The sequence below is a fragment of the Acomys minous genome (genome assembly GCF_964271855.1).
Source record: "Acomys minous genome assembly, chromosome: 5".
In the NCBI taxonomy this organism is placed as follows: Eukaryota; Metazoa; Chordata; class Mammalia; order Rodentia; family Muridae; genus Acomys; species Acomys minous.
In genome coordinates, this window is record NC_140494.1 from 56,663,540 (window position 1) to 56,679,388 (window position 15,849).

The 15,849-nt window shown below is 43.8% G+C and overlaps 1 protein-coding gene across 6 annotated transcripts in view; it reads right to left on the bottom strand.

The window, feature by feature from the left end:
• DROSHA (drosha ribonuclease III) overlaps positions 1–15,849 on the bottom strand; it is a 107,136-nt gene that overhangs the window by 2,278 nt on the left and 89,009 nt on the right. For all 6 annotated transcript variants that reach the window (XM_084781097.1, XM_084781098.1, XM_084781096.1 and 3 more), the window contains 5 exons: positions 8,078–8,219; positions 6,200–6,282; positions 6,012–6,115; positions 3,217–3,309; positions 2,390–2,436 (listed from right to left, as the gene is read on the bottom strand). In XM_084781097.1, the coding sequence (XP_084637223.1) occupies positions 2,390–2,436; positions 3,217–3,309; positions 6,012–6,115; positions 6,200–6,282; positions 8,078–8,219 (469 nt within the window). The remainder of the gene's footprint in view (positions 1–2,389; positions 2,437–3,216; positions 3,310–6,011; positions 6,116–6,199; positions 6,283–8,077; positions 8,220–15,849) is intronic.

Sequence of the window (15,849 nt, forward strand, 5' to 3'; positions counted from 1 at the left end):
CGACTCCTCACAGACTCTATCAACTTTGACTTTGAATACTGTAAGGACTAAAAACAACCAACCAACCCTGGTCAAAACACCCCCAAAACTCAGCTGTAAAGGCAAGGTTTCCTACATAGGGCCCATTTCTTCAGTAGATTCCATTGTGTAACTGAGTTTGTACTAAAAGCCCTCTTGCTCGTATCAAACCATGAACAGGCTTTCAGAGCGTATCCACAGCGCGCTGTTCAGGAAAGCTTCACTGCATTGTGTAGTGTGTGTTTTTATGTGTGCACACATACACTCCCCACTCCTACCCTGCTATTATGGCTATCATATTTTCCTTTATCTCAGCACAAGCATTTCCTGCAGCTCAATGTCAGTTTCCAACAGCATTATTTCAACAGTTACAAACATCACATCTGGATATTCAGGAATTGGGCAAGTATTGCCAACAGGCCAAATACAGCTCCCAATCGCTTTCTGAAGATAAGAGAGACACACAGACATTTGACACCTCCTGCGTCTGTGTGCTACAGTAGTAACCGAGGCAGATTATGACCTGTGAAGCCTAACTACACACAGCTGGTCCTTCACAGAAAACGTCTGCTAATCCTTGAGATATCCATTTACTGATAAACATTTGCTTACTGTTAATGTGTAGTTTCATTTTATTTAAACATTTTGCTATTATAAACCAAGTTGTCATGAGTACCACAGTATGTGAGCTATAGTCCAGAATCCAAGTATTTCCTTAGGTTGGATTCCAAGAGATCAGAACTTCTCTAAGGACCAGACATAATGCCAAGTTACTGTCCAGCAGCTAAGCAATCCACTCCTCTCAGTATGTTTGGGTGCCTGTCTCGGAATTAGTAATTTTCCAGTACCATTTTAGAGCTGAATGCAAGCATCAGAAGTGGGGTGGACTCTAGTGTAACTGGAAAACAGAAGCCCACTCTCCTTCAAGAAATGATGGTACATTTATACAACCAATCAATGAAAATATTCTCAAAAAAAAAGTCAATGTAAAACTCTTACTGTGGACTGCAGCATGCGAGGCCCTGGCAACACTGCTGCTGTCCCCACTAACTTCCCTCCCTGACCCCAACAGTAAGCCACTGCGTGCTGATTTCCACTTGGCCCTCTAACAGTTCCTGGGACCTCTCAAACCAGAGAATCTTGGGCCATTTCACTTTGAGTTTGTGTATTCACCCTCTCTTACTCCTTGGGCTGGTTCTTGAAGCATAGGCCTATGGTGCCCACAGGGTCTTCTGCGCAACACACCAGACCTCAGAGGAACAATGTCCTGTATTCACACCTTCTGTTTACAAGACTAGGCAGCTCTCTACATGGTCAATTATGCAACTGAAGTCTCTTCAACATGTCTTCACACTTGAGACAATGTATCTTCAAAACTAGATGCAGCACAATACAGACATTTATTGTAGACAGTGGACAGACAGACAGACAGACAGACAGACAGACAGACAGACAGACACACACACACACACACACACACACACACACACACACACACACAGAGTAGCCCAAATAATAAGAAAAACATCAATAAAATACAGCACACCCACAGAAGTAAATAATGTGTAACTATTAAGAAATTTGGAGCCATTCTCTATGACTTATAGGACTGCTCATGACATACTGGACAAAAGTGAGGTATCTTATATACACACATTAGCATGTGAATGTATTCAGAAACATATAATTGCCATCCAACTTAAATAAGACAATGGTTAAAAACTAAACAGAAAAAAAATCTTCCCATGTATATGTTTACGCCTACGTACGATTCCCCACCCCACCCCCAACCCTCTCCACCCCATCCCGAGCCCCACAAGACAGGGTTTCTCTGTGTACACCAGGCTGGCCTTGAACTCAGAAATCTACCTGCCTCTGGCCCCTCAGTGCTGGGACCACCATACCCAGTTTACAGAGATTTTTAGTTTTTTATTTCATTTGTTTTGTTTTGCTTTGAAGCAAAGTCTCATGTGGCCCAGGCTCACCTTGACCTCACAATGTAGCTTCAGGTGGCCTTCACCTCCTGCTATCCTGAATCTACCTTCCACGTGTCACCATGCCTAGCTCATGTGACTACAGAAGTGTGGGGAAATATGGTCAGAAACAGAAGGCCACTCGCAGACGGTTCTATGAGGAATAGAGCTCCATGTAAGAAAAGGAAAATAAAAACCAAACACACTTAGGAATGCTTTCTAAAGACTGCAGTCTGCTATTTACACGGCACAGTCTCCTGTCCTCTGTATGGAGAATAATTATGAACAGATAAGATCCCATTTGATCAGAACTTAGCCATTCCTCTACGTCCTCATCCTCCATCCACACACACTCACTACATTATGAGGTATAATTACAGAAAAGGAGATAGGCTTACATTTCTCCAGGGCATCCATTGCTGCTCCCATTTCTGCCTGCTGAATACTGTTGAGTAAAATAAAAGTGAGGTAGATTTTAAAGGTTTTCTTTTTCAAAAACACAAATTATAGCTACAAATTCATTAATGTTGATTTTCATATCTAGTGCATAAAATTCCACGTGATTACTTCCACCACATATGAAATTGCATAGCTAGGAATACACACAAGAGCATTCAGAAATGTCTTTTATTTACACAAAGCCTCTTTAAGGTATCTGTTCCACACTTTTAATATGTAGTAGAGTATCTTCCATTTTCATTAGGGCTACAGCATTTGTCTCAAAATACTCCATGGAAAGTTTAAATATGAATAAGATAAAATGTACAGAGAGAAAAACAGGCAAAACATAGATTAGAAGGTTCAAAGAAAGGAGATTTTACACACACACACACACACACACACACACACACACATATTATTTTTCCTTTTTCTTAAAACTAGCAAGCATGCCCACAAAGCTCAAGTGACAGGAAACATCTAATGGCTGTGCTATGCACACCATGACACACCTAACATGCCTGCATTCTGCTGAGGCTGAAACTGGACAGAACTGACTTGTGTAACAATTGATACGGCCCCTGGTACAATGGCGTGCCCTGTGCAAGGCTGATCACCAAGCCTTTCAGTCGGCTTAGAGGGGACATTGGTCCTCGGCATTCACTGTGCTGTAACCAAAGACACCCACCTCACATTCTAATGTGAGCCAGACTGCAGAGGTTTAAAATACCAGGTAGTCTTCCCTGAACACAGAAACACACTCAGGGAAATGGTGCTCTTTGCATACCTTGGTCCTTTCCCGCAGCCTATCCTTTCTCCCTTAAAATAAACAGCCACAGTGTAAGTTCTAGCATGGGATGGCCCCACTGTCTGCAGAGTCCTGAAACAAAAGAACATTAATTATGATACAATGCTCAGGTAGTGTGCTGTAATATAACTAACAAAGTAGCAAAGAAAAAAAACCTCATTCTTATTGCCTAGAAATAGTATAAAAGTATATAGAATAGAAATAAGTAAAAGCATATAAAATAGAAATAAAAGTAACAATACGGAAAAAGGTAGTAGTTCAATTTTTGATTTGCTAACCTAACAATATTTAGAGCTTTGAAACAGTAACTTTTTTTTTTAATCTGCATTGCGGTTTTACATTTTTCTCAGATAGGATCAGTGTCTGAGGGCTCAGGGTGGATATTTGAGTATCACATAATTAACAAACTTTCATTATGAAGAACTGCGGGCTTTAGTTGGTTATTTTACAATGCTTATCACAGCTCACAGCAATAAATGGATAATAACACCTCAAGACACACCTGAGTGGTTTCACACCCTTTATGGATTCTTTCTAATGTTTAGTATTTTACCTAAGAGATCAGCAAACATATTTAATTTCTGAAACATCTGTGATCATTTTAGAGATATGCTATAATGGCGAGTATATAACAGCCACTAAAAAACACAGCTCCAGGTACTCTGGATGTAATGAAAAGATTTCAAACAGAAAAAACAAAACAAACAAACAAAAAACTGATAACTCATGAAAAAGGGAAATTAAAAGTAGCCAAGAATGAAGATGGAATGAACAGTGATCATGAAAACTATGTAAAGCAAGCTACCATCTTGATAACAATGAACAACGTCACCACGGACTTTTGTGGGAGGATTTATGGACAGAGAGCACAGCAATTCCTTTGTGTTTGCATATTCAAGGAGTGCCCACTGTGGCTTAAGGTGGTACTTGCTAAAGCCTGTGTTATAAGACACACACCACCTTTATCACTGACCCTTTGCCCTTTGAAGGGGAAATTCTGTTATTTGTTCACATCACACAGCTCATTATGTTTATCAGACAGCTTAATATGCTATTTCTAAATATTTAGGACTTTCCTCCAATAAAGAAAAACTGTTTTACACTGACAGCTTCTTGCCATGGGGTGACTAGTCTTCTGGCCTGTTTTGCTGGCAGCACAAATGCTTATTAACTGTTGTGACTTTAGTTATTTTAAAGTTTAAGAAGTCCAAAAGGAGGAGCTTTCAGAAGGAGCACACCTGCACAAATGGGTGTGCTTAGAACCCTGTGTTCCCAAAGGCAGGGAGTAAACAGTATTGAAACTACTAGGCTCTTTTTAATTTAGTGAAAAATACATATGTATGTGCATGTGGGTGTGTTGGAACACGGTCCAAGAATGGAGTCATGTAAGAATTTTGAGCACTTGTAAGAAAACTCCAAGAAAATAAGGCAAAGAGTCTTTTGGCCTCAGCTTCAAAACACAGACTTGTTCTTGGAAATGTGCTCCGCGCTCCTCCCAGGTGCAGCGGGGAGGAGGAGGGAGCTGACCTCAGCTGCTGCTAGTCAAGTGCCTCCATGGGGGAAAGCGCGTCAGCACCTGCAGCCTGTCCTGGTGAATGAGCGCCTTACTCGTGTGGTTCTTCTTAACCCTCGAGTATAAACTGTCCGCTGCGCTGAATAGCGTTGCCTACTGCATGAGACTTTAGTCTGCCTCATTTTTAGGCTGGCTCTCCCTGTTCCTCTGGCCCTGGACAGTACCTGCACATGTTTACCTCTCTAGCTGGGGCATGCCCAGTGTGGGTGCTGGGAACTCAACTTGGGTCCCTCTGCAAGAGCAGCAAGTGTCCTTAACTGCTGAGGATTTCTCCAGCCCAGTGAAAATGGATTTTTAAGCTTCCTAAAATCGTGTATCGGTGCACCTTGGGAGGCAGCCATGTACTCGGATGATTCTTTACTTTGCAAATCCCATTTAGCCCCCTTCTCAATCCAGAGTCAAATCTGCTTTTATGAATACTGGTGTCAAGTGACACAGTGACTCACGCACATTCCTTCTGAATGTCTGCTGGCTACATTCACAAGTTGAGGGCAACTTTTGATTCAAATTCCAGGAAAAGCGAGGACTTGAGTAACCAAGTAGCAGCACTAAACATTTGTTCCATTTTGACCAGGCTTGGGAAACACTCTTTCAGCTAACAGTCAGAGGCCAGCAGAGGCTCAAGGGAAAGTACAGAGTGGCACTCAAATATTGCTACAAACAACACAGTCTATCACCCTCTGGGAAATCAGACAACAGAAACCTGTACAAGAGAATCACTTCATCTGGGGGCTCGAGAGATAAGTTGGGGGGCGGGGTTAAGAGCTCATGCTGCTCTTGTGGAGGGTCCCAGTTATATCCCCAGCACCCGCACGCAGCTCACACCTTCTATAACTCCAGTTCCAGCAGAGCTGATGTTCTTTTCTGACCTCTAGAGGCGCCAAGCACTCGTGTGATGCAAATACACACATGCAGGCAAAGCATATGTACATATATAAATGAATATAGCTTTATGAAAAAAGCAAGCACAGCACCTGAATTGCTATACCCTCGGTCTTACAATCTTAGTATACCCTCCTGTCAGAGAAATGTATGTATAGGAGAAAGCAGAGATAATCAAGATGCGCCCACTTAAAGCTAGGGCGGCGTGCTTCAGGCTTAGCATCAGGTCTCCTGTTATCCTCACCCTCTGAGTTTCCCACTTAAGTACTGACTGAGGACACACCCTGCCCTGAATGGCTGGCAGACTGCAAGCACTTACTTGTATAAGGGGATGTCCGGCTCTTTCCCCTCTGTCCTCAGTGTCAGGCAGCACTGCTGCAGTTGGGATTTGGGGTCATTCCAATCCTGATTCAAAATGAACTCCTGTGGGAATCCCCAAAGCATTGAGTAGTGTGTTTCAGAGCCGCCGGAAACAAAGCACACAGTGACGTAAACGTTAGCGCTTACCTTCAGCCGTGGAAAGAAGCAGACATTCATGAAAGTATGAACATATTCCAGGTCCTTGTCGATGTACAGTGCTGCAATAAATGCTGCAAAACAGATAGGAAACATGCAATTCACTGTTAGTTACCAGAAACAGCAACAATGGAAGGTTCTTCGTTTTTCTTAATCTTGATGCTTCATTGCATGTATGTATGTGTGCTGTAAACGCTCTTAACAGCTGAGCCATCTCCCCAGCCCTAAGGGCTAAGCTTTTTCACAAGGTTTTCAACTTCTAAACACTCTTTTTTTAGGCATAATTATTTGTTTTTCCTTCAATTAAAAATCAACCCTTTATCACTAATACCAGAAGCACCAACATAGACATGTGATAAGACACAAAATCACAGAACACAGATGCAGATCTGCACTTAGCTGACGGCTAAGTGAATAGTCTAAAGCAGTGGCTCTCAACCTCCCTGACGCGCGACCCTTTACTACAGTTCCTTATGTTATGGTGAGTCCCAACCATAAAATTATTTCATTGCTACTTCATAACTGTTATTTTGCTACTATTAAGAATCATAATATAAATATCTGTGTTTTCCAATGGTCTTAGGCCACCCCTATGAAAGGATGGTTCAATTCCTAGGTTGAGACTCATTAGTCTAAAAGTATGCCAAATATTGTATTATACTACAGATGGTATCTGGGAGTATAACCAAGTTAACACCAATAAAATCAAACACGAGCTGCAGGTCACAGACAATGATAGAATAAGCACATCTTTGGACCTGCCACTCCCAACACCAATCTCAAGACCACTCATGTGACCAGCTCCATGTTAAATTTCATAAACAGAAAAATGAGAAAAGTAAAAATTTTTTATCTGTCCAAGTTAAGGAAAAACTCAGTAACAGCAGCATAATCTATGTAACTAAATTAATAAGTGACAATTCTAAAAAATGTTCAAATGAGTTCATTTAAACGAATTTTACCCAAGCAGACTGGAAGCACCATTTATTGAGCTAAAATAAAAAGGTCAGTGACACCAATCAGAACTGACTTTTGCATCCCTTTAGATGTCTTGGTTAGACTGCCTTTATACTTTGTAAATAAGCTAGTCTATACAGTGTACTTTATATTTTATATAATTCCAATTCTGAAAAATACTATAACATAAAAAGCTAGAAAGCCCAGAGAATAGTCTAGATCTTTTGAAGTAATATTAGAAATAATAAAGTTATGTATATAATCCCTTAACTAGCTATAATGGAATTATTTGTAATGCTTCCAGACTTTATCAGAAAATGAAAAAGATGGTATCTGTTTACAGTTTTGTCTGATTCAGAACAATAGGTGATGATTTTGGTGTCTAGAGAATAAATTATCCTTCCTTCTGTGCCCCTTTGCTGGATAGCAAAAAACAAACAAACCAGCAAACCCAGAACGCTATGGTGATTTTCAATAACTACTACTCTTCATTGTGTTCCTGTTTCCTACAAAGAGACTTGATGGCTGAGAGCCAGGAGTGTAGGACAGGCAGCCACCCCTGAATGTACACCAAACCAACAAACGTATCACTCACATGTCTTAGTGAAAAGCAAAAATAAATAAATAAATAAAAAGTAAAAACAAGAAGTTTCTTAGACAGATGTGGTCACCCACGCCTGCAACACCAGCACTTAGGAGAAAGGAACAGGAGGACCCCAGGAGGTCAAGGCTATCTTTGACTATACAGAGGCTAGCCTGGGCTATACAAAACACTGTTTGAAAGACCTAGAAAAAGAGAAAAGAAGTTCTTTAGCCAGAACATCATCATCGTCATGAGAAGAATAAGCTCTATTCAGTTTAATTTAAACCTTGCCCCTGAAAGTTCAGCTTCCCACTGTGGGCAGGACTCACATTCCAACAGGTCCGCCAGAGTCTTGGTTCTTAGGGCCACGGGTCTCTTGGTTTTGTCGTTGGTGATGGCATACTCTTGCATGCCCAGCTCTTCTGCTACCTTGGCTTGAGTTCTGTTATTCACTAAAGAACTTCGTAACAGCTGGTAAGAACGGATTGGGGCACAGTTAGACACCTCTTCAGTTCTGGTCTCTCTTGCTCCCCTGTTAAACCTAGCTAGCCACCCTGACAGTTTGTCCTGAAGGTCTAAGTCCTCTGCCCTTGGGTGACAATGACATACTTCAAATGCTCCTATTGTCTCGTAATGACTCACCCTGAGATACTACCTGGATTTAACCCAATTACTATCTTGATTTAAATACCCAATTACTTATTTAGTAGCAGTGAGCAGGATTTGGAGAGAGGGGTGCACAGCAATCTGACTAAGATATGACCACTAACGAGCTCAAAGCTACCAAATCAGGAAGCATTTAAAAAAAATTTTTACTTAAATATGATTTACATTCAATAAAATATACCTTTTGTGTATAATTTGATAGAATTTGGAAACCTTACCCTTTTTTTACTACTCCAAACAAATTTCCCATATTGTGAAATAACCAGCCTTCACCAATGATTACAGCAGGCACACCTACCAAGCAAGCCTGTGTTTATGGTTGTCTACGAGAAGCATCATGCTTCATGACACAGATCCTAATTTTAATACTACATGACTTAGGGAAAAGACGTTTTAATATTATTGAAAGACCTATTTATTTATACCGTTATTAAAGACATATTATGTACCCTGCATCTCTTTCTTTTCATACTCAGACCCTTCATCTTTAACCAATTTTGAATATAACTTTAAAGATTTAATTTTTATTTATATTCTGTGTGTATGTAGTATATGCATATATGTGCACCACAAGTATACAGACGCCTATAGAGGCCAGAGGATGCTGGAATCCCCGGAGAGAGCAGCTGTACGCCTCCCCACACAGCTGTTAGGAACAGAACTTAGATCCCCTAGAAGAGCAGCAAGCTCTTTAAACCACTGAGCATTGCTCCAGCCCCAAATTTCAAATTTATTTATATATTTTAACCTCAGGAATTCAAAACAGAAATGTCTGCTAAGAATTTGAGACCATTATTAGCCCTCCAAGGACTATTCCATAGTAATGTTAGATACTGCCTAAAAATTGTTCTGATCTATCCCAAGTGTCCACACAACAAGCCCAATTTAAGCACTTGACACACACTAGAAGAGAGAAGGCAAAGGAGACTAGGGGAAAGAGGCAGACAACAAGATGGGAATTCACTGAACTTTTAACAAATGACATTATTATGCCCGATCCCTAAGACTCAAGGGACTAATGTACCAAAATCTATGTTTTCTTACCAGAAGCATACACAAATTGCTGTGTCCTGAGCAAGGATCAAGAGAAGCCACTGTGAGTCCTGCTAGCATCACACCCACCACTGTTCCACAGTGCACTGTGTTTATTAGATACAAGTTTTATACTCTATGGCTCCACAGTGTCAACAAAGCTTATGAAAATCAAGATTTATTCTCAATGCTTGATATTGAATCCTTGACAATGGATAAATAAGGAACGATATGTTCTTAATTTGTCTGACAATGATTCATGAAGCAGAGATACAACTTGATCTTCATAAGCCTCACCTGCTACTGAATTTCAGCCTGTAACTCTTTGCCTGTCTCTGTTCCATTTTCTTTCTAACTCCTCCTTAACTACAGCTTTTCTTTAGTACACTAGTTCTTTAAGTATATATATGTTATTTTGTACAACCAACATATACCAATAAAAAGATAAAAATTAAAATGCACAAAGAAGCCTAAAATCTAAAAGGCCAAGTGTGACATGCGATACAAACGACAGAAAACCCACCACAGCAATTTACAGAACACATGAGCTGGAGGTGATTCTCTTTCTGTGGTTTGGATTTCAGGTTGAAGCAGGATGAGCATGGGGAGGGGCAGCTGGGTGCTGCGCCTGCGTCTCCATCAGCCTGCAGGATAAGAAGCTTATTTGGGAGTATGGTTATGTTGAACAGATAGAATCCACTTTGCGGAAGGAGGGAAACGCCACGGGCTGTGTAAACGCTCTTCCCCGGGACCAATGGGCACAATGTAAGCAAACAAGAGCACACAGCAGTGATGACATGCTGCTGGCTGCCGTGCCCAGCTGCCACCTTCCAGTGTCACGGACCCAGCTTCAGCGCTATGTAACAATGCTGCCTGACAGAGAAGGAACCAGGAATACTCTCAGCTTTGCTTTAAGATAAGCCCTGGCAGATCTTAAAGCAGTGAAGTAGGTAAAAGTGAGGTCTGCTAAGTTCTTGCCAGAGTATAACCCAAAAGTCGGCAAGGAAAAGGAAAGCAGTCATTAACCTTTATTGTTGCCGTCCACTTACATCTGGAACATGAAACCAACCAAGGTAAACAAGTATCATCTCGGGGTGCACAATGGGTTCAAATGTCCTGCAACAAGTCTCTATCCAAGCATGAAAGCCCAAATGGGGGTTCATCCAAGGGACAGTTTCCATCTCTGTCCCCAGCTGAATTCAACCTTAGTAAATCTACTATTTGGCAAACCATGGGTCCAGTGAGGATGGGCACAAGAAGCAAGGCCTGCGAGGTTCTGGGTTAGCAGGCAGCAGGAAGCAGTGCTTCACAGTGTACCTGCTCCTTAGAAAGCCACACCTTGCTCAACCACAAGCATCACCAGGCTGATGGAGAAGTAGGCACAGCACCCAGCTGCCCCCTCCCTCATGCTTTCCAGAGGTGCTGACCTGGGTAACCCCTCTCCAGAGTGTTCTAGCCAACTTCAGTCCTAAGGCCTAAGACGCTTCTCCTCAGATACTAGTGCCCACATTTCTCCCAAACACCAAGGAATCAGAATTTTGAACTCTGAACTTGGGATGCTTGCCTTTTGAAAAAGTTCGTGTGGATTCTGTTGAACATAAAATTGGAACTGAAAAAGACTGAGTTAGTTAATGGGAAAATGGCTGGAGGGGATTTTCTAGGAAAATTAAACATAGTGGCAAAAGTAGAGACCACAACACAGCAAGGTGACCATAGGGGGAACTAGAAAGAAAATCAGAACCAAGTGAGGGAGACCAAGGCCACCAGAAGATGGAAGAAGTGTCAATGTCCCAGCAGACGATATGGAATCCCCAATGGGGAAGGGGCAAGGCAAGATGTTGACACTGAAATTACTATTTCCACAGAGGCGCTGTCTACAGTGGCGGCGGCAGCAGCAGGTAAGGTTTGCATGCTCCTCAATAACAGGAAAAGGAGTCTAGAAAGCTTTGGAATCCCTCTAGGTTCTACTTTAATACGAAATCTTCTCGATATCCATTTCCTTGCTGCCTTCAAACTTCTCCCCTTTACCAAATCGTTACCTGTCTCTAATAACCTTTCCAGCCCTCGCTGAAGTTTAATTGCAAATCAGAAACAGTGAAGACGAGTTCAGCTAAGACCTTTATAAAGCTGTCAAAGGGACTGTTGCTCTCTGGTGCGATGCCGAGGGCCAGTAAACACTCCAAAGCTCAGACTCTGGTTGTAATATTTCCGAATGTTCCCACAATCTCAGCAGAAGTCTCCCACACTTACTTTAAACTTAAATTTCCATAAGAATAGGATTTCCTGGATTAAAACACGGAGACTGACATTCTTCCCCTAAACTTCCCTTGTCATCCTAGGTCGCAGAAGGAAACCATAGCATGAGACATAAGCTGCCCAAGAGGGCCACCTAGTGTAAGGCGAGCACACTTAGATCTATTATCTTGAGGGCTTTAATAGAGGACAGTGGAGTGAAAGCAAAGTATACAATTAAAATTAACAGTGATATGCCACACAGGGCTTTTACCCAAGAGTGGTAGCTAGATGGTCGCCATTTCTATGACAATTAAAGAAAAGCTACACAGATGATAGGCGGCAGAATGCAGGTCAGACACAAGGAGCCAAACGATGTCAGTGATAGAGAACTCCTGTCGGGATGCTGGGGAATCCATCTTCTCGGGGCTCTGTTAGGTAGGGTACCTGGCAGCCTGGGTGATTTATACTCCAGCTGGCAGGAGGCAGCAGGGCAGGATGAGATCACCACTTCTCAAGCTTTTTGTTTGTAATCTCTGTTCTCTTTCTATTATCCTGCATCATTCCTCTACAATCAAGCAAACAGCTCCCACAAGTTCACTGTGCGGATGCACTCCACCATTGGACACAGTGCCTGGCACACGGGAGGCACGGGACGAGCAGCTGCACTCCACCACCGGACACAGTGCCTGGCACACGGGAGGCATGGGACGAGCAGCTGCACTCCACCACCAGACACAGTGCCTGGCATACGGGAGGCACGGGACGAGCAGCTGCACTCCACCACCGGACACAGAGCCTGGCACACGGGAGGCATGGGACGAGCAGCTGCACTCCACCACCAGACACAGTGCCTGGCATACGGGAGGCACGGGACAAGCAGCTGCACTCCACCACTGGACACAGTGCCTGGCATACGGGAGGCATGGGACAAGCAGCTGCACTCCACCACTGGACACAGTGCCTGGCACACGGGAGGCACGGGACGAGCAGCTGCACTCCACCACTGGACACAGTGCCTGGCACACGGGAGGCACGGGACGAGCAGCTGCACTCCACCACTGGACACAGCGCCTGGCACATGGGAGGCATGGGATGAGCAGCTGCACTCCACCACCGGACACAGTGCCTGGCACACGGGAGGCATGGGATGAGCAGCTGCACTCCACCACTGGACACAGCGCCTGGCACATGGGAGGCACGGGATGAGCAGGTGCACTCCACCACCGGACACAGTGCCTGGCATACGGGAGGCACGGGATGAGCAGCTGCACTCCACCACCGGACACAGTGCCTGGCACACGGGAGGCACGGGACGAGCAGCTGCACTCCATCACCGGACACAGTGCCTGGCACACGGGAGGCACAGGATGAGCAGCTCCTGTTAGCTCACCAGTGGAGCAAAAGGCTAAGTAGGAAGGGTGCTAATTTGCAAGTGCCGTAAGACAGTCATTCTGACCAGAGTAAAAGGTTTCTTTGTGGCACTCTATTCTCGCTGACCTTCCAGGTAGGCTTACCCTGAAGAACAAAAGCCTTAGTATATAGACAGAACATCTTCCCTAGACACTCCAATTCAAACTTGATTAAGCTATGGCAACTGTATATATATCATCTGCATTCCTTCCCCAGCAGGCCCTTTCAGGACTCACTCATAGAGTAATACTTTTCCCCAACAACCTGCAAAACTTAGCAGACACGGTTAGATTTGCCCTGTGTCTTGATTCTTTGTAAAACAAGTGTGTCCCCAACTAGCTCAATGCTAAGGCTCTCAGACGTGATTAACTGCCATCTTGTGCCTGTAATTACAAGAAGGAATCAATTGCTGCCCTTCCAATGCAATTCCAGTAATCTGCACGCTTAAAAATTTTTAATCCTTAAACATTTCAAAGTCAGTTTCCTGTTCATTACTTGACACATAAAGTAACATGGCCATTTCTCTGCAGAACCGCCTCCACTGCCCTCTACGTGACTCACCCTTCTGCAAACTCTCCCTCGCTTACTTCTTTATCACGTCTGTATTGAGAACCTAACACATGCTGGGCACTACTGGGCTAAAGAGGAAACAAAACACGCTCTTTCAGAACGTCTGGTCTAGTGGGGTAGGCAAGCTGAAAAAAGTGTGGAACAGAAGGAGTGCAGAATTTGGCCTCGGGTGGAGTGAGGGGTCAGGGCCGTTTCTCCTACATCCAGAAGTCTGGTCAGAATTGCCAAGTGAAGGAAACACTAGAGGACACTAAGCAAAATAAAGAATCAGCTGCAGAATGGTTTCCAGGCGGAGGAACTGCATGTGCAAAGGCAATGGTAGAAAGGCCTGAACCTAGCAGGCTAGTGCAGAGCGGAAACAGCACATGACACACGGCTGAACAGGTGGCAGGACCACTAAGGGACCTGCTGGTTCTGTAGGCACTGTCCAAAGAGGAAGCAAAGACCATTAATCTGGGCTGTGAAGATCATTCATTCAAAGCCTATCTGCCGAGTACATACAGAATAGGAGTGTGGCTACAGGGACCTCGTAGAGAGGAGCATCATAGCGCATGCTGCATCCCCACTCTGGTAGGCCAGTGTCAAGACGATGGGACTAAACAGCATTTTCTTCTTAGATGGAAAGAGGTCTGATGCAGAGGACGCTTGTTACTGGTTGCCCTGTCAAAGAATCGCTCTAGGTGATGCAGCTCAGAGGTAAGAGCGCCTGCCTGCCATGTACAACCCCTGTGGTTCAGTCTCCAACACTGGAAACAATTCCTCCACACACCGTACTGAAGGCAGACTGCAGAGGAGGAAAAGGCCAGATGTGACAGGAGAGCATGGCTGCACTTTAGACAACAGCATCAGCGGAGAAGCTGGAGCCGGGACTCAGAAGAACTAAGACAGTAGAGCTGACAGGCGGTGTGCACGGTGGGGAGGTGTAATAGGAGACGAGGATGAGTTAAGGTGATGCTAAGGCTTTTAACAACTGAAATAATGGAATAATCCTTACTGGTATGAAGAATGCTGAGTGGCAACCAGGACGGAGGGTGAAAACTGTTTTGCTTTAGACACATTTGCCTGAGGTACCTGTTAGAAATCTAACTAAAGATGTGCATGTTTTTATATGTAGGTACTTGAGTGCCATTATATTCTATAGATATGTGTCTAAAGTGTGAGAAGGAGGCAAAGGCTTTGGACATAAGTCAGGAAATATACAGATGCTTCAAAACCACAAGACAGACAGAATGAGATCACCTACGGAGCAGAAGTCAAAGGCAGAGAAGAGGTCTGAGAACTGAGAACGGGGACAGTCTCGGCGTTAGCAGGTTGCGGATAAATGGCTCACTGGCATAGTCCCAGGAGAGCTGTTGTGAAAAAGACTCTTCTGGCAGGAACACATAAAATGGATGGGATCACGGTACAAGCTGATAGAAGAAAAATGAGTTCATGCCATCCTGAGATCTGCGTCTCCTAAAGATTCTGGCTTTAAACTGTCCATCTCTTAGGCAGACTACAAAAGTGCCTTCAGAAAATATCAAGGCAAGCTTTTCAAAGAGTAGCAGGCAGTCTGCAGGGCCTGGGGAGCCTACTCCTCTTGAGAAGGATGCTCTACTCTCCTGTGCTTTGTACGACCAGAACCCTAAGCTGGGCATCTGTTACAACTCTATGAATGTTCCTACTTCTAATTGGGTCTCCTCATCAATCACATCTTCCTGTAACACCCCGATGCGATGAAGGGCGCACTCCAGTGACCCAGGTGATCAGGACTGGTGTGTGTGATGGCGATTACGTGGTGACAGAAGGACACGTCCCAGAAATACTGGAGTAGCGCTGTTAGGACTTGGGAGGAGAAGTAAAGGGTAGAAGCAAAGATGACTTCTAGGTTTCTGATGCACAGTACTGGATAGCTGATGTTGTCATCAGTGCACACACAGGAAAATGTCAAGAAGACCAAGGTGGAGGAATATTCTGTTCATTCATGGCATCTGGAACTGGAGCTCAGGACACAAGTGAACCTGCAGACATCAGGTGCATGTTTTCTGCCTATAAGGTGGAACTGCTGAACACATGGAGTAGACTGTCTGAAGACAGTGTATTAGGAGGAGGCGTGGTCTAGCAGTGACCTCTTAGATCTGACATATTTATTAGCTGCAAGGAATAAGCTGAACATGCAAAGGATGCTAAGCTACAGTAGTTAAGAAAA